Below are 27,859 nucleotides of genomic sequence, written 5' to 3'. Positions count from 1 at the left end.
CTTCTGTAAACATATATAATTTGTCTAGGTTTCTATATCCTCTTGCTATGACCTTTCCATATTCTTCATTTATAGCTTTGCATTTGGTTGATGTAAACACAATTATATTTTCTTTATCTGCTATTTGACCTACACTTAGAATATTCTGCTTTAGCCCATGAACTAATAATGTATCAATTGATCCTCTATGTTTATTAATTTTGGCTCTACCTTTTCGCAGAACTTTTGCTGGAGCATTATTTCCAAGAATAACCTTACCATATTGTTTTTTCTTGAGAGACTCCATCTTACTCTTATCTCCAGTCATGTGATGAGAGCACCCACTACCTATGTACCATTCATCTTCTCCTTCAAATGAGCATAGAGAAAGACCACACCTTATTTGTTCTTCTTATTTATGCTTATTATGAGAAATGTTGGTGGATCCATCTTTTTCAGGTATTCTGACATCAATATTCTTATATAATTGCTTGCCATGTTGTCTGAGGTGATCCATAGATTTGTTCCTACATTCTTTTGCTACATGCCGAAACTTGTTACAAGAATAACATCTTATATGAGCAGAGGAATCATAATATTTCTTTTTCATATTCCTTCTGTTGTCACTCACTGCAAAATTGTTTTCAGCTGTCAAAAGGGTGAAAAGAGTAGAAAATTTGAAGCCATCTCCAAAACCACATAAGTTCTCAAAGCTAAATCAGACCCTCTCCATTGGATAACTGCACCATATGCAACTTATGCATCTTTGAAGGCATAATAACAACAACATAAAAGTAATGAGTGTCAGTCATCATCATCAAATAATGAGTTTGTATAATCAAGCTCTGTTTATCTCCTTGAATTTATGAAGATCAACATGTAAGAAACATAACATATGTACCATATGCATCATCAAAAGAATCCCAACTACTGCAAGTAACTCTCATTTTGACCATACCATGCCCTGGGTGCCTACTTGAGCCCATATAGGGATTTCTTCAATCTACATACATGAGTGCGTCTCTCATGAGTTTCGAAGCCTTCAGGTTGCTCTATGTACACCTCTTCTTCTATCACCCCATTCAAGAACGTTGTCTTGACGTCCATCTGGTGAATTTCCCATCCCATCTGAGCTGCTAGGGATATGACGGATCTAATAGAGGTATATCTGGAAACAGGGGCGAAGGTCTCCTCATAGTCTATTCCTTTTTTTTGTGCATACCCCTTTGCCATGAATCCAGCCTTGTACTTCTCTACACTACCATCTGCAGCGTACTTGATCTTGTAGATCCATCCAGAACCCATAACAGAACTATCTTCAGGTCTAGCATCTACCCACACCTGATGTTGTGCGGCTTCCTGAGATATGGAGGGTTCTGCAACCTGAGCTACCAAGGCCTCGTATCTATCTAACTGCCTGCGCTACCTCTTGTCGGTTCTAGGAGCTTTGACAAACTCTTCTGCGTCCTTTAAGGTTTGACGCACTTCCCTGCTAGTCCTACTACTAGTAGTGGGAGGTTCAATTTGTGCCTCTGCCTGTTTCTGCAACTCTATCTGCTGAGAACTTCTTGGATCTCTTGCTATTGAGGAGATGCTAGTACTAGTCACTATACTTGAATCCTGTGATTGTCCCCTTGCTTGTTCTCCCTGTGGTCCCCGCTGTTGTTGGACTAATGGAACATTTGATGACTGATCTCTTGCAGGCATTTCTCGAGATCTTCTAAAAGCTCTGTCTTCCATGAAATTTACATCTCGCCTTACTAAAATCTTCTTGTTGCCAAGAATGTAGATTCTGTATGCCTTTCAGTTGTCGCTATACCCTACGAGATACCCCTTTTCTGCAGTCTGATCCAACTTACTGCGCTTTTCATCTAGAATTTGACAATAGGCTACACTCCCAAATATCCTCAAATGACTTACCTCAGTTTTCTTCCCAGTGAAGTCTCCCTCTGGTGTTTTCTTCCCCAAAGCTCTGTGAGGTTTCCTGCTTTCAATGTACACTGTTGTGTTGAATGCTTTTGCCCACAGAAATCTAGGCAGATCTTGATCATACAACATGGCCTTTGTTGCCTCGACTATAGTTTTGTTCTTCCGTTCCACTACTCCATTTTCTTATGGATTGTAGGGAGCTATCCACTCTCTTTTGATTCCTTCATTTGCGTAGAATTTTGTGAAGTCTCTATCTGTGTATTCTCCATCGTTATCTGAATGCATTACCTTGATCTTCTTCCCTGTCATGTTTTCTACAAGAGCCTTGAACTCTCGAAATCGATCAAAGACCTCATCTTTGGTCTTTAAGAAGTAGATCCAAGTTTTTCCGGAATGGTCATCAATAAAAGTGACAAAATATTCGCCAATGCTAAGAGCTTTGGTGGACTTAGGGCCGCATATATCTGAGTGTATCAATCCCAACACGCCTTTGGCTCTGCTGTCACTTCTGGGAAACATTGCTTTTGCGTACTTCCCAAGTACACATCCTCGGCATAGATCATCGTGCTCATTGCTGAGAGCTAGAACTCATGTTACAGTCTCTCTGAGCATCCTAAGTGCTCCATGGTGCAAGTGCCCCATCCTCCTATGCCATAGTTCATTTAGCTCCTTCCTACTGTTGTCATCACTGCTTATCAGTGCCATTGGAGAATCGATCTGCAACCTATATAGTCTGTTGCTTCGAGCTCCAATCTGTCTCACCTTCTTCCAGGTGGGATGCTTGACATACACTTTCTTTCCCACAAAGTACACATTATATCCCTTGTCCTGCAACTAGGACACTGAGATTAGGTTCATACCCAATCCTGACACATGAAACACATTTGTGGTGCCAGTGCTGGTTCCTACTTCTGTCTGAAAATCTATGGTCCCTTTCCCTACTGGAGTACGCTTAGTTCTTTTGCCCATAGTGATATGGAATTCCATTGGCTCCTCTTGATAGCTCGAAAAATATTCCCTTATGTTGAAGAAAGTGTAACTAGGTTCGGTCTTCATAATATTGTATTTATGATTTTTTGTAAACAAGAAAATGAATTTATTATTATTCCTTGTTGCATGGGTTTCATGAGCAAGAGGTATATTTATTTAGTGGCTCCCATTGAGAGCCTTAGGATGTCAAAGAGTTAAGGTCATACTCTTCTTGAGCCTATGTGTAATGTATACAATTCAACCCAGTGTCTAGATCAGCCCTCCAAGACAAGCACAATCCTCTTGAATATGGCAACAAGAAAAACGATATAAAACATAGCCATGTCGACCTGCATATGAATTAAATAACTAAAGAACAGTCATGTCGGCTCAATAAAGAGACACATCGGTTCACATTGACACGTCGACTAAATATGGGAGACAAACCACTATAAATAGGCGTTAAGGTTCAGAATTACAGAAAAGAATTTCGGACATACCTCTGAAACTTCGGATGGCACAATGGATACAGAATCTCAGGCAAGCATAGGAGTACAGACACTTTGGATTCATTTGTAATTTCGGAGGTACAGTATCGGTAATGATTATAGTGTCTCGATGCAGGAAATTACATTGAGAAATATCACTATATATCGACCTCCTCATGATCACGTTTTGGCATACTCAATACAGTCATAACGCATAACAAACACAGTCACAGTCAAGGCGTAAGTGTGATGATAAGGATCTTGGTGATCCCACAGGGACACACTCTGTCTCATATTCTGGACGTAATCATCATCTCGGCACAATTTTTGATGAAGACATAATTACAGTATATAGAGTTCATTGGTATAGTGATGATCTCAGTAAATGTACTGTGACCAATGTTGCACGAAGCGGGAGCGAAGCGGAAGCGCGGAGCGCGGAAGCGTCATTTTCCAAAAATCTAGGGAGCGAAGCGTCCGCGGAAGCGTCTGCTATATATATATATTTTTATATATTTTTTTGCATTTATACTCAAAACAAACATCCCAAATACCAAATTAATTGTAGAAGATTTGGTTATATATAAGCGATCTTATTATTTTCATCATGGTCTATTTTATATAGTTGCAATAAATCAGAAAAGTAAATAATGTTCTTATTATTTTCATCCTGGTCTATTTTATATAGTTGCAATAAATCAGAAAAGTAAATAATGTGATGTTTGAATTTTAATATGCATGAGAACATCATAAGAACAAAGTAAATACTTATATAATTATTTAGAAAAAATGAAATGACTTCCATTTATATTTATACTATAAAATTTAAATAGCTATAATATAATATGATTTTTTTTAAATATTATAAATTAAATATAAAAAAGAGAAGATACAACTTGTAAATTTTATTAATCAAATTATTATATGAAAAAGAAATTTATTATTATTATTTATATAAAAACAAATTATTATTATAACTTATAATTTAAAAATAATCAAAACTTAAATTATTATTATTTATAATTTAATAAAAACATTATAATATAACTTATTTTTATGAAATTAGCTTAATAATTATTTGATATGTTTTTTAATTGATATCTAATAGCCCTTGTCCTCTCATGCAGAAAGTTATTTCTTAGCTTTCTTATTTAAATATGGTACTTTCAACACTCACAATTTACAATTTTATATATCACTACCTTACCCAATAAACTAAAAAGATATAGGATTTAAATTACATTAATATATTTTAAAAACGAGTTTAAGAAATAAATACTTTCTCTAATTTATTATAATTATCTACGTTTTTATTTCATCAATCTTTCGAGCACGAGTATGTCATGATTTTTTTTCGGATGGCAATGGTTCTACATGGCGGACATGTTGAACTACTGGTCAGAATGAAAAGCATCCACTGCACTCTGAAGATTTTCTGATGAAAATAAGCAATCCACGCTGACAGCATTTTCTTCATGAACATTTCACGTCTCATGAAATTTCATGAGATAATAGTGGTAACACGAGTATCTCATGAAATTTTTTAATCTGGCAATGGGGTTACATGGCGGACATGTTCAACTGTTACTCTCATTTAAAAGCATCCAGGAAGCTTTTGGCGATGAAAATAAGCACCCATTCTGACAGGATTTTGTTGATGAACCTATCATTTGAAGGCGTTCACGTGTCAACCGTTCTATTTCTCGATTACGATTTGCATAATTAAAGCTCTACTTCTGCTTTTTAATTATCCATGATAGTGACTTGTATGGCGAGCATATCGGAATAATAAGTTCTTTATATATTACTAAAGCGCGATTCCGGGGGCAACGCAACCGTAATGGCAGGAATCGTCTATTTAACCCGGAATCGCGCCACCTCAAAAACGGAATCGCGCTTCTTGTGGGGATTCCGGATCGATTCCGTACGATTCGCGATTCTGCCTTTGGATCCGGGGGGGGGGGGGGGCGATTCCTGCAACACTGACTGTGACTATCTCAGTGAATGCACAATAATGATCTTAATGATGGTGCAGCGATGATGATATCAATGATGTGCTCATTGGTGCAACAATGATGATGATCTCAATAGTGACAAAGAAGAGGATTGGTGTCTTGGTCTTGGAGTGGCCTAGTAGGTCAAGGGTCATGGTCTTGGTATTCGTCAATTGGAATCTCTATAAGAAGAATTTTGTGCAGGTTTTCCTCTCCAAAAGGGAGAGGTTTTGGCCCTGGAAAAAAGCCAACATCGTCTGTTCTTGTCTATTTGTTTTGCTAGCTATTTGATGAAGTAATAAATACACACACCAATGATATCAAGAAAAGATTGTGCTAATAAGCTAAAGATAAAATACCTCACAAATAGTTATCATGCTAAGAAGAATCTCATTATCTACATGTGCCCTAGATTCTTCAACACCTTACTCCACTCATATGAGCTAAAGCTCTGCTATCAATATACCAAACACCAGCTGAAGCTGATCCTGACAAACATGCAAACTCATCTTCCAACCTAGAAGATAATTCTGAGGCTTCTTGAGTATCCATAACTTCCTGTGCTATTCTCCTTTCTTCTGACATTGGTTTGCTAGCAACTACTACAAAACAACTACGTCCCAGCTGAAGGTCTGCTCTGCAAGGAAACTGCGCTGCTCCCTTCTGCCTGTGGAAAGATTTGATCTGGAGAATCAAATTTCTCTGTCGACTCACTCAGAGAAATCGATCTCACTCAAAACTTCGACCTCCTTGGCTCAAGGACTATGCTGCCTTTCGGATTTCGAACTGCTGTCAAGGTAGGATTTCGAACCCCCTTCTTCCTTTCTGCTCTGAGCTCTCCTTCTCATGATTTGTCCTCTGATACCATGTGAAAATTCGGTGATCCCAAATCCTACTATAGTAACCAATAATATTTCTTCTATTTGTTAAATTACTTAAACAAATTATTTGCAGTTTTCTACGACAAACATCAAAATACATATACTACAGTCTTCACAAATAAAAAGCTGCAGAAAGTAAATACAAGGAAAATACTAGCACATATATAACCATAGTGACAATTATTTTTGGAAAATTGCCCCCGGAAAAACCCAATGTGGGAAAACCGGTGCAGCAGATGAGGGTTTCTTTTATTAATATTCAACAATAGTTTATGTACAAGACAAAATAGAGGAAGAATCACAGAGAGAATTTTACTCGAGATTTTATCACAAACCACATCGTTTTCTTACTCCGAAGAGGACCTCCTTTTCTGATCTGAATATTTAATTTTCTGAAGCTGATCATTGGTGACTTTTTGCAGAAAAATTGGTAAAAATTTGTGTTTCAGGTATTGAAATTTTTTTTGGCAACTTTGGCAAGTGATCTTCAAGGCTTAGGGCCTAACGGTTTGATCTCTAAACCCTTTTTTTCCTCACTATTTGCTACAGCGATCATATACCTTTCTAATAGTGGCAAAATTTCATGTGGGTTAGCCTAAAATTAGTTCCTAAGTTGTCTAATACATTAAGGAATTAATTTCTTGAGTTGGGAATCCATCATTAAGCCTATTTCATATTTTAATTGCTGACTGTAATAAGTATATCAGATCTGATATAATTTTGGAAATCACATCATAACAGGCTGAAATTTTTTGATAATTCATGTGGGCAAGTTTGGAAAATTTTTGGTAAATTTTTAGTATAAAGATAGCATTGATAGCTCACTGTTTTCATTGTCATATTGTTGTTGTCATAACATTTGTTTGTTGCTGTCTTAAACAATTCACTGTTGTCCTAAAAAACAATTCTCTGAAAATTAAGAGTTTTAATATCGTTGTGGAAGTAACTGTCATAAGAATCTAGAAGGGTGATCTTCTTGATTGCAGCAAGCATTTCCCTGTTGTCATAAAGTCTTTTCTGCTGCCCTTTTTTATCACTAAAACATATTGGCTGCCATGGATTAAATTCTGAAATTTCAAATGATTTGAGTTCATAACACAATTCAGAATTTGTTTGACATGTTTGGCTTACTTTGGCATTTTAAATTTATTGTTGCCATTAGAGAATTTGTTGTTGTCCTAAATCTAATCTTCGAAAATAAGTGCTTTTGGATGACTGTTTGCATAAGTTCAGGTCAACAAATTTTTGGTACAATTATTGGCAACAAAATCCCAAGTTTACACCTATTATTTTCTGAGTTTATGAATCACATACACACAAGCTCATTGCCTAAAGGAAATTCATTTCACACACTTGGAGCATATAAGTCTAATATTTTAAATTGCAAAAAGGTTTTCTTGTTTGGTGAATGGTAAATATTGTGAAATCTATTGAGCTAAGTATCACTGAAAAGGCTTGCATTCGATTTGGATCTAATTGAAAACATGGGCTATTTGAATATCTCTTAAGTAGTTTTGGAATTTTCAAGTAATTGTCATTGAAGCATAAATTGGATAAATGCTCTAGTTCTCGTTCCTTGACATTAATATTATTATTGGCTTGTGGTTATTATAATTTTTAACATATTAGTGATCTTTCTTTAAGAGCATATATCTTGTGGTCATCTTGGTTATCTTGTGTATCTTATTGGCACTTGAGATATTTGGCACTTTGTCTTGTATAAGATCATCTCTTCATTTCATTAAGTACTTACTCTTGTCATAAAGTTAATCAATACTAACTACTTGAGTCTTAAACGATCTTACCTCAAGACTACTCACTCATCCCTTTGCTAATCGCATCTTGCATCTCTTTTCATCATAATAACATTTTCCTTAGCAGCAGTTGTCCATCATGTACTTGGTCCTAAATTTTTTAGCAAGATAGTTGACTCTACAAGGCACTGGTATCAATTGTATAAATCGAATCATTTAAGTCTTGCTAGATCTAAACAAGTATTTGGTCGCTCAACTGTCTCCTGGCCTAGTTGGTTCCCAACTAGTCCTCCTTCATTCCATTTCTGTATGGTCCACCCCCCTTAGTCTGTTGTAGGGAGACAACTTAAACGGAGAGATTGGGTATCAAGGTGACAGCCCCCGATCTGAGACATTGTCACAGTGCCTAGACATTGTGCGACAACAAGACTGTCGTCTGTTTTGTGACAAAGTTTGTGAATTTCAATGGTCATTGCACTGTCAGTCACACATGATGGAATATGTTATTAACCTAACCAACTAAATAAAACTAACTCCCAAATTTTCCAGCATGACTCATGTGGCAGCTTGCATAAAGCACAGGCAAATTCATTTATAAGTTAATGCCACACCCTTGGGAAATAGTAAAAATTAAAGCGAGAAAGTTAACCAACTGACAAAAGATGATGAATCTCATAGAAAGCTAACTTTGCAACAGTAATAAACTCTCGAAGAGTAAGGTACATTACCTTTTCCTCCATCTGGTTCTTCCCATTTAGTTGACTTAAGGCCATCAAAAGCTGCTGTAGCCTGCAAATTTTGAATTCTCAAGATAGTATTTGGAAATACAGGAAACTCAAATCCCAAGCATTGAACTACACTGTTTTTCCTGTTTTCTTAGAAACAATTTCTTTAGTAAAAGTGACAAAACTTACAATTCCCAAAGGCAATTGCTCTCCACTTGCTTGAACTGAACCAAAACAAACTCTAGTGCAATTGGCAAACACTTTTACTGCTGGATCATCAGTAAGGTATTTGTCAGAGCCTGCATTGTTGACCATCTCTTGTAGAATATCCACAGCTACTGGCAAGGCAAGTGAGGTCATGACAGGTTCCCCACCCAAGCAAACAAATCCTTTTCCATTTTCATCTAAGCAGCTCTTAAGATTAAGAGACTGAAATAAGCTTTCATATGCATTACTTTTTAGGACTTCAGATAAAGCCAACATATTTGATTTCGAATCAATTGTTATTTTCCGAGTTCTGAAAGGTGTAGCACTCAGCTCAACCAGAAAATTCTGTAAACCCTTCAGTTCATCCATAACTCTAGTAATGGATTTCACATGATCAATGCATTGGTATAAAATTAATCCAAAGGATTTATAAATCTTCCCAATGTGGTCATCTATACATATACGGTAGGGGCACGAATAATGCTGGGAGGGCATATTAATATTACTATTAGCACCAAGCTCAGCTCTAGAAATCCGCCATTCTTTTGATCCGCTTTGCCGTCCAGGTAACGAACATAAAAATTCTTCAGGATAATTTGATCTTCCTATTTCATCCAACTCTCTCTTATCACGGTTTTCAAGTGCAGCCAGCTCAACTGGAGAGAAATGTCTGCGAGCTTCCTTCGTCAAACTACTAATTACTTCTTGCACATTAGCTTCTGAAGTGACAAGACGCCGATGTAGAATCTACATAAGGATTCATATTTATGAGTTAAACAATAGGACAAACATTCTATAAAAGGAAAATTTCCACAGGAAGATTTGTTACTACTGAATTGGATGGAACAAACCTCATGCCATTTCCTTGTGTAGCGTTTTGTCACATCATATACTCCATCTTTTGCGAGTGCAATTGTATAATTCAACTTTTTATTCCAGCTTTATATAGTAGAACACATAGTTAGCCAAACACTGCTTGCAAAATGAAGGCATTTCACCTAAACCTTCATTCTAAATATAATAAATATATTGTTTGTGTCATCAGAAAGGGACCAGTGAAAGCAAATTTGAACAGAAAAGTAACGGTTATGCTTACAAGCAGAAAATATTGGACTCTTTACTAAAGCGAGGTACAGATAAAAACAAATAAAGTAATCCGCAATTCCTGCCTTTGTAAATGAACTGTTGGATGCAAATATGCATCTACAAAATAAAGAACTCTCTATTCAAAAAATATACGTAGTTCAGATTCTTTTGGATCCAAACATCTCAACTAAAGTCTAAAAGAACCTGCATAAATCCATAAATCCAAGGATGACAGACAATGTGAAGTATATAAATCCTTACCCTTGTTCATATAATAATGGCTGGTCAAATGCACCTTCACAAGGGTCTAAATGCATCCATCTGCATTATTTAATACATATAGCGAGATGAGAAGAAGAATTATACTACATGTGGTGTAACAAAGATTGCCAATAATCTTGCAAAGCCATACCAGTTTGAATGAATATAACATGAATTATAACATAAACTTTCACATAAAAGATGAATAATCATAGGAACAATACCGGCCAAGATGATCAGAGAAACACTCTGTCCACACATGATCTGTGAAAGCCAAAACCTGCAAAAGTGCCAATTACGATCAAAACTACAGCTACAGAATAATGGCATGAACCTACAAGGCTACAATGCTACATGTAAGGATTATGAAAAACATAAAATCCTGATACATCCTTAACAAAAAATGTCAGTGTATGAAACAAGTTCTCTTTCTTTCCCGCTTCTTAGAGAACTTTTTTCTCAGCAGTATTTCTAAAAATGCAATTTGAAATGAAGCATAGCATGGCTAAGTTAAAAGGAGATACTAAGGGAACTAACCACTGCAACAAATGACAATACATTACAGGAAATGCAATTTGAAATGAAGCATAGCATGGCTAAGTTAAAAGGAGATACTAAGGGAACTATCCACTGCAACAAATGACAATACATTACAGGGCCAGTGAAGTACTAAATGGCTGCTAGTTTCAGCTTATATTATTGAGACAACAAATCCAAATAATAAATTCTGCCTTTTCTAACAGATATTTTCTGCTCAATATTTTATACATAGAAAATACTAAGTTTCTTTATATACAACAGAAAAAACGAAATAAAGAAACTATATTGGTATCTAAAATCTAGATAACTAAAAGTGCTCAACGGGACTCAAATACATCATGTACAAACCAATGTCACACGGTTCGAGTTCGACAATGATTAAGTTCGATTAGAATTCGAATTTTTCGATCAGGTTCGAATGAGGTTCGGCATTAGGTTCGACTATACATATTTTTCAATATATATATATTTATATTTATATATCTATATATGACAAAATAATAGAAAATTCAAAATCGATCCATAAACACATTAACACAAATTCTTATTAGTAAACATACAAAATTAAAAGACAAACAAATTTAAAAAAAATCCAGAAAAAAAAAAAAAATATATATATATATATATATATATATATATCAAAAAGCTAACAGCCGTATATATATACAGCAAAAAGCTAACAGCCGGACTACGCACAATCGTCACCGCTACTTACAGAGCGGACCCATTGTGCGACTGTTTCCCATTTTCTCCGTCAATACGAATGAATCTTATCTTGCCGGACGACGCACAACCGTCACCGCTACTTTATTCGGTAAATAAAACAGAGCGGACCCATTGTCCGACACTTTCCCATTTTCTCAATCAATACAAATGAATCTTATCTTGCTTTCAGTATTTTCCACATACATATATTTATTTAAAACAGGGACCGACGATGTCTTGGTTGATATCGATGCTATCCTTACGCACCATCATTCTCCGCGCTGCAGTGAATTCTTGGGGGTCCGCGCCATCACGATATTTCTTTCTTACCATATCACATCGCCATCACGATATTTCTTTCTTACCATATCACATCTCATCTCTGCAACTATTTGTTTACCGACAGTGACGTTGAATAAGACTGGCCAAATACTTGGGGAGGGCGCGCCATCGTGATATCTTTGTTTCTTACCAATTCGCGTCTCAGTTCTTTCAGTATTTTGGGTAAATTTTTCCAAGACTGATATTGAATAAGAATTCAAAGAATTCAAATTCGCCAAACCTGAACGAACCTCAAATTTTTTTTACGAGTTCGGCGAATTTCGAACCTGAAGCTTCAGGTTCGCCGAACCCTGTGACTTGGGTACAAACCTAAAAGAGAGGAACAACATTTTTCTATAGTGAATAAAAAATGAATACATACTTATATATCTAACAGTGTAGTACAGCTACCAAATAAGAAGTCACTAAGCTTTCTGTTAGCTCTCAAACTCTAACCTTGGAGGAAAAGTCTTAACCTCAGCAGAAAAGCCTAGAGGAACAATAGGCAAGCTAAACACTATCACCATGATAGCCTTGCCCCACACTTCAAACTAAGGAAAAAGTAAGCTAGTCTATCCTGGGGGGAATCCCCATGGCCTATCTAGCCCAATCAATTATAGAAATGAAGAGTTACCTAGATTAGATTGACTTGTGACATTACTGTTGATTTTTCAAGTGCTATAAATACAAGCACATATTTCTGAAAACTGATAATTACTTCTAATGATGTTGATCTTCTTTTAATTTTTCCAGTATATCATTAAACAATTATGTTGAAAATTGGGGCAACTATGAGACGAATTTCCCCATAGGAACCCAAGACCCCAGAGGAAGCCCACCTTGCCCCAAGAAGAATTCAAATTGATTAAAGGAAATATTATTATTTGATATCACAAAATCTAGTTGGGCAAATAATTATTAAAGAAATCATTAAGAGAAAATATATTTAAATATCATTCTGAGCAAAGTTTGAATTTAGAAGTATTTCCCTCCAAACTCTAACGTCGGCTTGAAGGCATCTATTTTGGACTATGCGAATGTCTATAAATGGAGGATCACACCATCTCCAATAGTGTGCAATTGGTATCTCTCATATCTGAGGCTCGCATTAGACATCTCTGTGGCTATGGTTCACATTTTTCTATCTGAGGCTCTCTCATGATTTCTATGGCTCGCATATTCTCTTAGTAGCATCTTTTCTAGTTCGCATTGGCTCAACAATGGCTAGCACTATACTTTGTATCTTACACTTCATCTCAGTGACTTCTCTCTATATTCTTGTGGCTCGCACTCCTATAGATGCACTCTATTACAGCTCAATCTAGCAGGGGTCCTAGGAGGGGTTCCTAAAGATCGACTACTAGGTCAAATGGCAAGGTTACCGCTCAAATTATTGTTGCTCGGATTGTACACGCACCGCGACAACTGCTCAGGGCGGGGGTTGTCACTCTAATCCCCACCCACTCCATTCTAGCCAACTCCCAACAGTAGGCTATGGGCGGTAGTCCCTATGGAAATGAGATAATGGAAAGCACCGCGACAATTGCTCAGGGCGGGGGTTGTCACTCTAATCCCCGCCCACTCCATTCTAGATGACTCCCAACAGTAGGCTATGGGGGGTAGTCCCTATGGAAATGAGATAATGGAAAGCAAGTTGGAAACCAACTTGCCCGGGAGACACAGTTAAGTGGCCTAGTTACTTGGTGAAAATTTAGTAAGATTAAGGATTCGATTAAAAACTTAGAATTGAGACCAGTGCCTTATGGAGTCAAAAGTTCCTACTTATTATAAATTATGACCAAGTAACCGGATGGAAAATCGTTGCTTATATGATTAACTAACCTATATGAGATGAAACTCCTAAGACCTAAGTGTGATGCAAGGATCTTGGTTAATTTTAGATTATATGCCTAATTTAGATAGAACCTTGCCCTTAACTGTTTTGAGAAACAATCTTCAGAATAGGTTGTGAGATGGAAGCCAAAGGCTTGATTAACGATACCTCCCCCTGTGTTCCAATCAGCCGATGCCTTCAGCACTGCAGAGATTGTGGCTCTGACGACTGCAAGGTCACTGTGTTATTTAGTGATTATGCAGAAAATTTCAAGCAAACAAAAATGTAAATATAGGCTAAACCTTCAATGCTCAAGTGAGCAAAAATTTAGTAAAAAATTATTTTGCAATTTTAGAGTATTTTGACCAATTAGATGTGTTTTTAGGGCACTTCTATCATCGTTATGAAGAGGAATTTACAGCTGTAACAAAACAGAGATAAAATGAGGATTTAGAGAGCAAACCCTAGGCCCTAGGCCTTATAGATCACTTGTCAAATTTTCCCATAAATTCTTCAATGACTGTCACCTGAAAACATCAATCTAAGGCCAATATCACCAATTTTTAGTTCAGAAAATTCAGAGATGGATTTAAGGCAAACTAGGGCTAAGAGAAGCTAGGCAGAGGGCCAAAGAAGGCTGGAAAAGCTAATAGAGGCCTAGTGTCTCAAGGGAAAGGCCTAAGAAGGCCTACAGCAAGCCCTAGAGGGTTGTTGTTTGGCTCAAGGGAGGACCGAGAGGCCCTTAGGGGCTGCAGCCTAGGGTTTTTAGGCCCTAAGGCCTGTGGCACCCTAAAGGCACCCTCCAAGAGGCAACCGCAAGCCCTTTAGGGTTGCAGCCTAGGGAAAATGAGGGGAGGAAGGAGGGTTGAAGGCCCTAGGCCTCATGGCTAGGGCTAAAAATCCCCTAAAACCAAGACGCAAGAGGGAGAAGGGGAGGCCGAGGTCTCAAGGCCTCATGGCCAACCTTAGAGAGGCTCAAAACTCAGACACAAAGGGCTCTAGGGCTAACGCAGAGGCTAGAGAGGAGGGCGTTGGCCTTGGAGGGGCTAGATCCGGGCTCGGGAAGGATAAAACTCGAAACCCCAGCTTCAGAAAAATTTATTTGCTTCAGATCTGAATGTTACTGGAATTTCTTCAATGGTTGGCCCTACAAAAAAAAATTACCTGATCAGGTAAGGGTCGACTTGGTGTGGAGGTGACAAATGACTTATTTTACTCAATATTAATTTGTTTTACATGATTTAAAAGCCCAAGAAGGGTCTCATTAAATGGACAATGACTCTAATGACTCAAGACAAAAGCTAGAAGTCCTCAATGGGGACTTTGACCTAAAACATGATGACCCAAGCATGAAACCCATGCTTTAACAAGTAATAATAATAATAATAATAATTTCTTTTTCTTTCTTTTGATAAATACATTTCATTATGACTCAAATACAATTATGAAGACCGAATCTAGTTACATTCTTCAACAGATCTTACCCTCAAGGGCCTAGATCTAGCTCTATTCCATCTTTCTCCACTTGATTTCACTTGCACAAATAGATTTACAAATACCCAAAATCCCAATATGTACAAAACAAATCTTAAAACCCCAAAACCCCAATTAGAAAAAATAATTTTACAAATCTATTTACAAAATTTACAAATATACAAGGGTTTTAAAATAATTTTTGAGAAATAAAAATTTTTGGAATTTTCTTTGATAAATGGCTAATAATACTTTGGAAAATTAATGCACACTATAGCCTTAGCGAAGTTAAATCAACCACATAAATATCTGGAGTCCAAACAAGGTCAGTTCATGCCCATAGTTTGTGAACTTGGGGACCAAGGACTAGGGAACCTGCAAACACTATATATTTTTCTCAAGAAAATTTGTTAGACATATGGCGAATCAAATCATCTAAGATAAACCCAGAATCTATCAATAGAATGATTTTATCCCCATCTAATGAAAAACAAATTTTAAAATTAATAAGCACAATATAGGAAAGCCCGTACCCAGCACATACCACAAATCAATGAACACTGAACACCATGAACTACACCCCAAAGTCTTTATTATGATTCAAATAAACGTTCCCAGCGGGACTGTAGTGTTACATCAATTCTTTTGCAGCAATTTCTTAGCCAAACATCAGATGACTTTTGACACAAATGACTCTCTAATTTATAGATAAATCCTCCAAGTAAAAAAATAACGGCTAGTTGGCTTGATCCTTGTCAAAATAATTTTGGTCGTTGATAAATCTTTGATGATCTTTTAATCTTAGCCATTGAAAATATTTATTTTGAGGAATTTTCGAATTTCTCATTAAATCCCCTTTTTATTAGCTCAAAATTAATTATTTTGAATTAATTTCCTCAAAAATTTGACATTGACTTAACCATCAAGGTCCAAGCGCCCAATTTTTCTTGGAATTTCCAATATTCCCTTGGTGGGGGACCTCCAAAAATTTTCCTCTCTTTGAGACCCACGAAATTTTCCACTTGGAGAATTTAATTTCTTTAGACATTTTAATTTTGACTCAAATTAATTAAATTTATGGCTTAAGATTTTAATTTAATTTTGCCAGGAAATTTAATTAATTGACACTTGAAGAGATTAAATATTTTTTCCACCCTCTAATATTTTAGCCATAGTGTCTAAATATGAGGGACCATGCACTAAAATACTTTTTACATAATATTTTAACAAATTCAACTCTGAAAGTGGGAATACCCATTCGGCTTAGACCCTCAAATTACATACCCAATTATGCGACACAATATGATCTAGCAAACCAAGTGACTTGTAATAAAATAATTTATCCAATTAGCTTAAATTATTCCCAAATCACTTTTACATAAGACTCGACTAGAACACTATGACTTACCTAAGACTTTGATGACAAATTCCACCCTAGCTTTGGGGTGAGGTTGGTGGGAAAAACTTTGCCGACCATCTATGTTTAGAAACACATGAGTCAGTGAGATGAAAAACCTCCTAGGATGAAATTATCGCCAAAATAATAGGCTTACGTAGGTTGTTACATACATTCATAGTCTTACTAGCATTATTTACATTAACAATTTGCAGAATGGGTTTACAATAACATAGTGTCAATGGTTGATGATTTCGATCCTAGGATGAAATTATCGCCAAAATAATAGGCTTACATAGGTTGTTACATACATTCATAGTCTTACTAGCATTATTTACATTAACAATTTGCAGAATGGGTTTACAATAACATAGTGCCAATGGTTGATGATTTCGATCCTTTGAAGAAAAATATGGTACATTTGCTTCCTCAGAACTTTGACAAAATGAATGAAACATCTGGCTCCATATGGGGACACGTTGTTTCCATGGAATAATGTGAGAACCCCAGAATCCTGCATCCAAGAAAACAGAAGTCCATCAAATAGATATCCATTCAAAATCGAAATTGTTATGCATACATAGTCAATCATGCTAGAAGAGAAAAATCTACTCTAACAAATTGAAATTTGAAAGACATAGTCATAAATGTGTGAAATAAAACTATCTAATGACATGAAATTAAAGGGATAGGGTTAGAGATACTATACAAACGATGCCCCATGGCATCAAATGTCATCGATGTGGATCAATTTTGGGCAATCGCTGACTAACTGGTAGATCATCAATAGGTTGCTTATCAGATGTCCCTTGCTGAAATTTGACCTTCTTTGGTCGGTGCAACTGCTCATCACTGTGTTGCGTATCTTTGTCAAATTGAAACCAGCTTCTCTTTCTGCTTGGACGAGGGGATGGGTAGTGGAATGAAGAAAAGTGGCATACTGCCTAGATAAACTCTGACTCAAAATACAATGGATGACCCTGTGGAACAACCTCTTCACCATTCTCCAACTTCTTTGGAGCTTCTACGTGGTACCTTCTTTCAACTTCTCTGTATAACCTAACCATAATGCCTGCTGCTGCTGGAATAGTGGTGTAAGATAGATCCATCTAAATAGATCCGCCTAAATTCGCTGCAAATTTTCTAGACATAATCATTCCCCATACATTTGATGCATCAATCATTGCTATATCCATGGTGGTGATCCTATATGGGTAATCAACCAAGGAGACCTATAGATCTATAACCACAGTGAGGACTTCAACTTTTCTAGAGTTCATTAAGCAAATGTTACGGTAAGGTCTAGAGATTCTTAAGTTCAATTGTTCCATGGCCTTCTTGGTCATAACATTTGTAGATGCACCGGAATCAAGCATGCAATTGTGAAAGATATGATCATTAATATCCAATGTCAAAAAGAATGGTTGATGGTCTTCATTGGTCATATAGCAGTTTATATCTCTTAACTTAATTTCTTCATCTTCAGGCTGAGTATCAATTTTTTCTTGTTGAGCAATGCCTCAAGCTCTGAAGAATGAAGCTCTTTGTGATGGGATCTTCAAAAGTTCTAAGACTGGAACTGACATCTTGATGTTATTAATCCATGCAGCCCAATTCACCTTTAATCCAAACTTATACCTTTCAGAAGGAACTTGCTTATTTTGACTTTGATCTTTACCTCTACTCTGATAGGTATAACCTTTACTTTTGGCAAGCTCTAGAATTTGTTCCTGAGATGGCTACTCACCATATGCTTGAGTAATGGGGTCTTTCTCTTCATTGAAGGTATTGATGGAAAAGGCTGAAGAAATCATGTCGGCACATCAACTTTCCTTGGAGTTATCTTGACTTGCATTATTATTCTGTTGGTTTCTACTTTCCTCCAAGATTCTTTTAGCAAAGGCACATGTACTTTCTTCATGGAAACTCTCACAAGGTCTACAGAAAGGAACAAGTTCATCAATCATATTAGCAGACTCAAGCGGTGTAGGAGGCCTTTGATATTTTAGAGGATTTCTTCTTGGCCATGGATTATTGTTGTTACCCTTTTTATTATTATTATTCCTGAGCGACATATTCTACATTCGGATTCTTCCATCTGTATTAACTGATTCTGCATCTCGCTTATTTGTCTGGCATGTTCAATCTTCATTTCTCTTACTAATCGGGTCAATTCTTTAACTATTCTGACTCTTTTTCTTTAACTTCTTTTCCCTTAGATTTAACTGGACCTCTATCAAAACTCGGGACTTCTGACTTACCAGAAGCTTTTCTATCCTTTTCTAATTCTTCAGTTGTGCTTTGGGCAATAGCTAGAGTATTGGGGTGAGCGCGTCTTATCTCATATTGAGTTTCAACGTGGTAAGCCTCAAGATACTATTCCAAAACTATCTTATCAGGAGGCTTGTAGTCCTGAGTCATATCTTTCAAAAGTTTATTGAATCTTTGGTTAAACTCTTCCACTGTTTCATTCTCTCTTTTCTTAATAGTGTTGAATTCTTTAACCAAATATTTCCCTTCTCTCCTATCCCCATATTTATCTCTGAATGAATCAAGGAGGGTTCTTAAAGAATCAAAATTTTATTATCAGCTTTGTCATGAAACCAATCGAGAGCATCATCTTCTAAGGATAGAACAAACAGCTTCATTCTAACATCTTCATGGTTGTACGCAGTAGTATGAACAAATCTTTGGATGAAACTGTTGAATTTCTTTATATGTCCTTCAGCATTGATGCCATTATCCCCTTGGAAGATTGGTAGCTTTCTCATGGTAGATTCATTTGGCAGGTCATGCGGATATCCTTGGATGATGGTGAAGTTGCAAGGCCTATAAAAGTTAACCATGATGTCTTGATTCGAAGGATTGATGAAAAGAAAATGGAGATCAAGGAGGGCTTCTTGTCCGAGAAAATTTAGTTGCTCTCTAGAATGTAATTTGTTTAACCGAGCTCTTAGAACCTTTTCGGAATCAAGGGCAGGGTTAACCAAGCTACCAAGATTCCTTCTAGAGTAGGCTCTTGTGAATGGTTGAATAAGTGGAGTTGCCACCCAAATAGGAAACCAACCTAAGTGTTCAGGTGCTAAAAGTGTGAATGAACAAGATCAAAAGGATTAGTGAGAGTACAAAGGATAAGGTGATGAAAAGATGAATAATGATGAAAGGAAAGGTGCCAAAAATGTTGTGTCGCGTGATGGGCTAACGAATGGCAAAGATTGGAAGATTAGTAAGATTGATGAGAGTGCGTCAAAACCAAGGTCCAATAAAATGGTCCCCAACAATGGCGCTAAAAAAGGTTGTCGCTCGGATTGTACAAGCACCGCGACAATATGAAACCGTGTTAGAATGGCCCAAAAGACATGGATCAAGCCAGATCTAATCTTAGCCGTTGATTAGCGACTTAATCTCGGCCGTTGATATGTCAACAGGAAAAGTATAAGAGGAGGCTTGAGGGTCACTTGAAGAATACACGAGTGTGATCAGTCATTCTATTCTCTGGAGTGGGGTTTGCTAAGAGAGATAGAATTAGTGATCGGGAGTTACAGCTGAGGGGCATTGAGTACAGAGAGACAGAGAGGCGGAGATAGTGCCGGGAGAGCAGCGCAGTAGCCAAGGAGAGTGACACAGAGTCAGCCAGGGCTCACGCAGAGGCAGTCGAGAGCTGTGCAAAGCCTCAGAGAGGCCAGCGTTGCTGACGTAAAGGGCCAGAGGGTTGACAAAAACCCATCCGGGGTGACGCAGGGCCAGCGTGAGGCAGAGAGGGGTTGACGTAGTCCAGAGAGAGGCTGACGATGGGGTTTCTGGGGCAGATTTGTGCTGAGTAGCTGCCGAAAGGATTATTCGGGGTTTCAGCCAAAAGATTTGTCAGAAACTGAGAGGTATTACTGCCAAGGAAATTCTCTGTTGGGTAGGCCAATTTCGGCACCCAGATTGTACTCTGATATTGCTTAATAAGAAAACCCTCAGATAGCTGCACTGGTTTTCCCACATTGGGTTTTTCCGAGGACATTAGTCCAAAAATAATGGTGTCATATGGTGTGTTTGTTTCTGTTTCTTTTAGTTGCTGATCTATAATATGTTGAGCATGCACTAGTGTTTATTTTCAGTATTTACATTGTAAATAACTTGTTAAGGAAAATAACAAGTAGGTAGGAATAAATCAAATAAAGTGCATGGAGGGTTTCTAACTAAGTAAACTTAGAAAGTTCAACATGGTATCAAAGCATGATTGTAGATCACAAGAGGACTAAAGGGCATCAGCCAAGCAGAGTAATAGCAGCAGAGAACAGTTGTCCCGAGGTGACAGAAGTTGTTTCTAGCAAAGCAGCAACAAGGGTGACGTAGTGCCTACATCATCAAGGGCGAGTCGGGAAGAGGCAGCGCAGAGTCTAAGGAAGGAAAAAATGCCTCACGCAGAGCCACGCAGTAGCTGGGAGGGATGACACAGTTGGCTGAGGAGGTCGGATTGCTGGTGTCGGGATTGCACAGAACCTAGGAGCTCTCACCTTCAGGTTGCTGGGGTTTAGAAGGCTGCGGGAATATTGCAGAGTGGAGCTGGTGAGGTACTGTAGTCAGAACAGTACCTAACAGAGAAAGGCCAGAAGAGTTGCTATCAAGGGATTCTAGCCGAGGAACCCGGATCAGTGGTGCGGTTGCACAAGACGATCAGAGTAGGGGGCATCTCAATAGCAGCAGAAGGATTTCCAAGAGGGAAATCAAGACTCAGAGAGAGTCCAGAAGAGAACTTCCAGATAGGAAGTAGAGACTCAGAGGAGTCGAACAGAGAACTTCCAGGAGGGAAGTAGAGGAGCATCATGGCACTACACGGAGTAAGAGACCAGGATAGACTAGACAGAGCATCGAACTTCACAGTCTAGAAGGCCAAAATTTTATCCGTACTTGACAGGAATCATGTCAAGAACTTCGCCTTGAAGGTAATAGCTATCCCAGTCGACCGCAATGATAATGACAAGTACGAGGAGGCAATGGCGAGGGCCAAGAGCATCATCCTTGAAGGGGTTGATCATGTAGTACCACACATAGCCGAGAAGGAAATGGCATTTGATATGTGGGAGGCTCTCAAGAAGTTGTACCAGCATACCTTTGTGCAGAGAAGAATGTTGCTTGAGAATCAGTTGAGGTCATATCAGATGAAGAAGGGAGAACCGGTTGACACCTTCCTCGGAGGACTGAATGAGATCCGAGATCAATTGACTACTATAGATGCGACACCGGATCAGGACCTGATGGTGAGGACAGCCTTGAATGTTGTCTCAGAAGACTAGGAGGTGTTTGTCCAGAGTATACTGGGCAGAGGGACTCTCCCACCTTGAGACGAGATGTGGGAGCTCTTCGCCAGGAAGAGATCAGACGACAGTCGAAGACGGGTAGCAATAGCAAGGGGATCAAAATCAAGCAGGAGGAGGAAGACGTCACCCTAGCATCTGAGGGAAAGCAGGAGAAGCGGAAGAAGAAAGATCTCTCCAAGATCGAGTGCTTCCACTGTGGGGAGTTGGGTCATTATGCAACCCAGTGTCCAAGGAAGAAGAGTAAGGGAGAGTCTTCTGAGACTAAGGCAGCGCCAACACGAGTAGAGAATGAAGTTTTGACGGACGATGAATGTGCCATGAGTGCACATGCACCACTTGAGCGGAAGTGGGGAGACATCGAGCTATAGTCAGGCAGACTACAGGCGATGAGGGGCAGGATCCTCAAGGTACCTAGCCTCTTAGATTAGACCTTGGTACGGGAGCCCTGACGAGGAGTAGCAGAACTAGCTAATGTGGGCAGAGACGGATGCAGATGGAGCGGCAGAGAGAGCTACAGTGCAAGAGTCCCGAGACAGCGCGAAGCTAGTAGGCTGCAGTAGTGCGAGAGGCATAGGAGTGTTGCACCAGTGCAGGATGGCACAGAGAGGTGTGCAACGGTGGGAGACGCAAGGAGTTGTTGCAGCAGCGCAGAGGTCAGAGAGGGAGCACTGGTCAGCGACAAAGGGAGCTTCAGCGTCAGTGGGTGTCTCTAGCCCAACAGGGAGGTCAGATTGGGAGATCAGTTACTTACTTCTCAGTAACTGAGTTGCAGTGGGCAGCACGATGCAGCGTGATGAGAGGAGGTGCAGTGCAGATGCAGTGTTGGGAAAAAGGACCAGCAGCAGCACAGATGCAGAGGGAGTTGTCGTACAGATGCAGCAGTGGCAGTGGCAGAACCATGGGCAGTAGTACAGGATGCAGCAGTGCATAGGATGTTGGGCAAGAAGGCCTAGCATCAGCACAGGTACCAATGCCGGATGATCAGAATAATACTTAGTGAGGAGTATTGCTAGAGCACAGTCCTCGCTAAGAGGGAATGTTGATTTGGGGTAGCATCGGATGTGCTCTAACCACGAAATTTGGTGGAGAGGTTGGGGCACATGAGATCAACAATACCTAGAAATGGTTTGGGCAGATTCTAAACAGTTCAGGAGATATTAAAATAATTAATATTTTTAATGGAGTCCCTAAGTCTAAACTCAGGAAAAATAAAATATTAATGTGTATTAATATGAAACTGTGTTAGAATGGTCCAAAAGACATGGATCAAGCCAGATCTAATCTTAGCCGTTGATTAGGGACTTAATCTCAGTCATTGATATATCAACAGGAAAAGTATAAGAGGAGGCTTGAGGGTCACTTGGAGAATACACCAAAGCGATCAGTCATTCTATTCTCTAGAGCGGGGTTTGCTAAGAGAGATAGAATTAGTGATCGAGAGTTGCAGTTGAGGGGCATTGAGTACAGAGAGACAAAGAGGCAAAGATAGTGCTGGGAGAGCAGCGCAGTAGCCGGGGAGAGTGACGCAAAGCCAGCCAGGGCTCACGCAGGGCCACGCAGAGGCAGCCGGGAGCTACGCAGAGCCTCAGAGAGGCCAGCGTTGCTGACGCAAAGGGCCAGAGGGCTGATGCAAGGCCTCCTAAGGCTGACGCAAACCCATCCAGGGTGACGCAGGGCCAGCGTGAGGGAGAACGGGGCAGACGCAGTCCAGAGAGAGGCTAATGCTGGGGTTTCTGGGGCAGATTTGTGCTGAGTAGCTACCGAAAGGATTATCTGGGGTTTCAGCCAGAAGATTTGTCAAAAACTGAGAGGTATTACTGCCAAGTAAATTCTCTGTTGGGTAGGCCAGTTTCGGCACCCAGATTGTACTCTGATATTGCTTAATAAAAAAACCCTTAGATAGCTGCACTGGTTTTCCCACATTGGGTTTTTTCGGGGACATTAGTCCAAAAATAATGGTGTCATATGGTGTGTTTGTTTCTGTTTCTTTCAGTTGCTAATCTGTAATATGTTGAGCATACACTAGTGTTTATTTTCAGTATTTACATTGTAAATAACTTGTTAAGGAAAATAACAAGTAGGTAGGAATAAATCAGATAAAGTGCATGGAGGGTTTCTAACTAAGTAAACTTAGAAACTTCAACAATCTAGATGGAACCTTTCCCTTAACTGTTTTGAGAAACAGTGTTCAGAGTAGATTGTGAGATGGAAGCCAAAGGCTTGATTAGCTATACCTCCCCTAGTGTTCCAATCACCCAGTGCCTTCGACGCTACAAAGATTATGGCTCTAACGACTGCAAGATCACTGTGTTAACCACTAAGAAGGGTTGAATCCCTCAAGCTAAATAAAAAAGTGGTTGTCCTAATAGTCTATCAACCAAGCTTATGCTTAGAGGTAAATTATTAATGCAACTACACTTAGGATGAAATGCAAGGTTATGAGCGAGTCTTAGTTTAAGATTTGTTTATGTGATTCAAGTACTTGAAGTTGATTATCTTATAACAAAAGTACTTTAACAATTTATTGGAATAACAATCTTAAACAAGACCAAGTGCTCAATGATACAAGTGCCAACAATAGACAAGAGATCCTTTATTCAATAATTAGCCAATGAGATGCCAATAACCATCACTTGAGATAAGATAGATGCCAATGATAATGCTCTTAGACAATGACAACAATTAAGGATCTTGAAGTACTTATCCACTTGTTAATTAATCAATGATATACAATGCCAATCACAATTCCTCAAGATGCACGAATTATGATCTTATGTTAATATCACAATGCCAATTAAATTTCAAATGCCCAAAGATACTCAATATCAATGGAAGTTATGATTAGAGTGCTTTAGTGAGTGAGCTTATTAGATGTGAAGTCTGAACTTTATAGCATATAAACTCACAAGGAAAACACAATGTTAACCACTTCCACAATATCAATACTAGCAATAAGAACGTAAAACCATGAAAGCACTAATGCAATTTATGTTCCAATGACCCTTTAATGAGCAATAAATGACTGATATGACAGCAGTTAATAATTTATGATGGCAGTAAGCAAGCTTGTCTTAGACACTAATTTCAAGATGCATATGCTTGCCCAATGTAAGAAAGAGAAATCCAACTTATCAAACCAACTTTTACAACTCAATATTTTAGGTGTATTCAGCCTTCTTATGACGATAATACCACAGTTATATCAGATCTGAAATGCTTATTACAGCAGTAGGAACACGAGACACAGAGGACATTCATTGGTTTATGTTATTCATTGTTATGGTTATTTGCAACAAGCTGAAAAAAAGAGACACACCTACAACAGTTCATCCATAAACTGTTTGACAAAGACCTGCATTGGAAACTAAGTCATATTTGGAAAGCTCGGGTAGTTTGGGTCAATTTTCCATTAGGAATCTGAATATTACATATTCTGAAGTGGTAAACTAAAGGCATCTCCTTGAAGTGATATCACTGTTTTGTAACTTTTGCATTCTCAATTTTATAGCCCCTGTGTCTTTTTTACATTTTCATTGTTGACCTGCACTAAGAGCTAAATCAAGTCAGGTAATCAAGCTTATGTTTACTCTTAAACATTACAGAAAAGGGATTATCCAAAGTTTCTTACCTACAAGGTTTGGATTAAGGTCCCAAAAAATGTATATTAAAGGAAGTCGATATAATAATACAAGGAGGCTCTATAGGCTCGATATAACGCCATTTTGCACCGTGAGAACTTAGAAGCGAGATGAGGTTTTTAGAAGGAATTTTCGGTTTATATAACTGCACTAAAGGAACTATAACAAAGATCCCTCATCCCTCAGCAAAGTTGCAACGTATATGACTTACCTAAACCTCAGACCTGGTAGCATTGCTGCACCACGCAAATGGCAATGCCAAACTTTCTAGCGGCAATGCCCAAACTTTCCAGCGACCAAACGTAGTGACTCGGCTCCACAGAGATTATACAGCGACGACAATGGAGGAAAATAACAAAAGAACCCCGAAAAATCAATGATGTGGCCTTTAAAGCTAATTTTTTCATGGGACATGTATTCAACTCGGGAAATACGTTAGGGAAACGTTTTTTAGTCCTCGAAAACGTGTTTTCCCTTCAGAGGACATGATGAAAACGATGGAATACGTTTTATGTTTTCAAGGACACGTTAAAAACTGTTTTTGACATGTTTTAGGGCATTTTTCGTGTCCGGCACGTGAAATACAGCACATGAGACCCTAGAGGACATGTCCTATGACTTAGGTGAGCTATCTATGCTACAAGTAGTGCCAAAATATGCCCAAAACTTAGAGACATCTTGCCAAACTGAAAATTTTGATTTTTAGGTCCCTTTAGATATGCTATTCAGAAAATATCAGATTTGATTAAGTGATTAAGCAGAAAATTTCTAGCAAGCAAAAATATAGATCTAGGCTAGATCTTAAATGCCCAAGTGACTAAAAAATTAGGAAATGAAGATGAATTTACAGTTGTAACAAAACAGAGATAAAATGAGGGTTTAAAGAACAAACCCTGGGCCCTAGGCCTTGTAGATCACTTGTTAAATTTGCCCAAAAATTCTTCAATGAATATGCCCCTTGAAAACATCAGTCTAGGGCCAATATCACCTGCAAAACAAACCAATTTTTAGTTCATAAAATTTAGAGATGGATTTAGGGCAAATTAGGGCTAAGAGGAGCTAGGAAGAGGGCCAAAGAAGGTTGGAAAAGGCCTTAGAGGCCTAGTGGCTCAAGGGAAAGGCCTAAGAAGGTCTACGACAAGCCCTAGATGGTTGTTGCTTGGCTTAAGGGAGGGCCGAGAGGCCCCTAGGGGCTGCAACCTAGGGATTTCAAGCCCCAAGACCTGCGACACCCTAAAGGGAGCCTCCAAGATGTTGTTGCAAGCCCTTTAGGGTTGCGCCCTAGGGAACTTAAGGGGAGGAAGGGGGGATGAAGGCCCTAGGCCTCACGGCTAAGGCTAAAAATCCCCTAAAACCAAGATGCAAGAGGGAGAAGGGGAGGTCGAGGCCTCTAGGCCTCACAGCCAGCCTTAGAGAGGCTCAAAACTCAGACGTAGAGGGTTGTAGTGCTGACACAGGCTAGACAGGAGGACGCTGGCCTTGGAGGGGCTAGATTCGGCCTCGGGAAAGATGAAACTTGAAACCCCAGCTTCAGAAAATTTATTTGCTTCAGATCTGAATTTTATTGCAATTTCTTCAATGGTTGGCCATGCAAAAAGATTTTAGAGACTAGATCTTACCCTCAAGGGCCTAGATCTAGCTTTATTTCAGCTTTCTCCCCTTGATCTCACCTGCACAAATAGATTTACAAATACCCAAAACCCTAATATATACAAAAAAATCTTAAAACCCCAATTAGAAAAAATAATTTACAAAATAATTTTACAAAGCTATTTACAAAATTTACAAATATACAAGGGTTTTAAAATAAATTTTGAGAAATACCAAAGAGATTTAGAACAGTCGGTGAAGGAGCGCGTTGTTAAGGCGCTTCGTAAGCAAAGGTCACCGGTTCTAGTCTCGCCAATACCAAAAAATCCAGCATGATTTCGGCTGGTGCGGCTCAGGCCGGCTGCGATCCCCGGGTGACTTTGACGGCTTAGACGCCCCTGAGTCGTGGCCTCTCAGCCACAAGGTAAGAGTGATTTTCAAGATTCACCCACTTATCAACCAAAAAAAAAAAAAATTTGAAAAAAAAATTTTCTGGAATTTTCTTTAATAAATGGCTAATAATACATTGGAAAATTAATGCACACTATAGCCTTAGTGAAGTTAAATCAACCACATAAATATCTGGAGTCCAAAAAAGGTCAGTCGATGCCCATAGTTTGTGAACTTGGGGACCAAGGACTAGGGAACTTGCAAACACTATATATTTTTCTCAAGAAAATTATTTAGACATATGGTGAATCAAATCATCTAAGATTAATGCAGAATCTATCAATAAAATGATTTTATCCCCATCTAATGAAAAACAAATTTTAAAATTAA

The 27,859-nt window shown here is 38.5% G+C and overlaps 1 protein-coding gene across 1 annotated transcript in view; it reads right to left on the bottom strand.

Moving 5' to 3' along the window:
• Positions 1–8,640: 8,640 nt before the first annotated feature.
• The window catches only part of LOC149245218 (peptide-N(4)-(N-acetyl-beta-glucosaminyl)asparagine amidase-like), a 41,275-nt gene continuing 22,056 nt past the window's right edge, over positions 8,641–27,859 (bottom strand). Inside the window, exons 3-7 of the mRNA XM_089455549.1 lie at positions 10,498–10,553; positions 10,274–10,333; positions 9,778–9,865; positions 8,909–9,673; positions 8,641–8,783 (exon numbers count right to left, since the gene is read on the bottom strand). Of these exons, the coding sequence (XP_089311675.1) occupies positions 8,667–8,783; positions 8,909–9,673; positions 9,778–9,865; positions 10,274–10,329 (1,026 nt within the window). The 5' untranslated portion in view covers positions 10,330–10,333; positions 10,498–10,553 and the 3' untranslated portion in view covers positions 8,641–8,666. The remainder of the gene's footprint in view (positions 8,784–8,908; positions 9,674–9,777; positions 9,866–10,273; positions 10,334–10,497; positions 10,554–27,859) is intronic.

The sequence above is a fragment of the Pinus tabuliformis genome, chromosome 7, assembly GCF_031772625.1.
Source record: "Pinus tabuliformis cultivar Carrire ecotype Pingquan chromosome 7, CPIR1, whole genome shotgun sequence".
Taxonomy (NCBI): Eukaryota; Viridiplantae; Streptophyta; class Pinopsida; order Pinales; family Pinaceae; genus Pinus; species Pinus tabuliformis.
The sequence above is the reverse complement of the archived record's forward strand: the minus strand, read 5'-3'. Positions and strand labels throughout refer to the sequence as shown.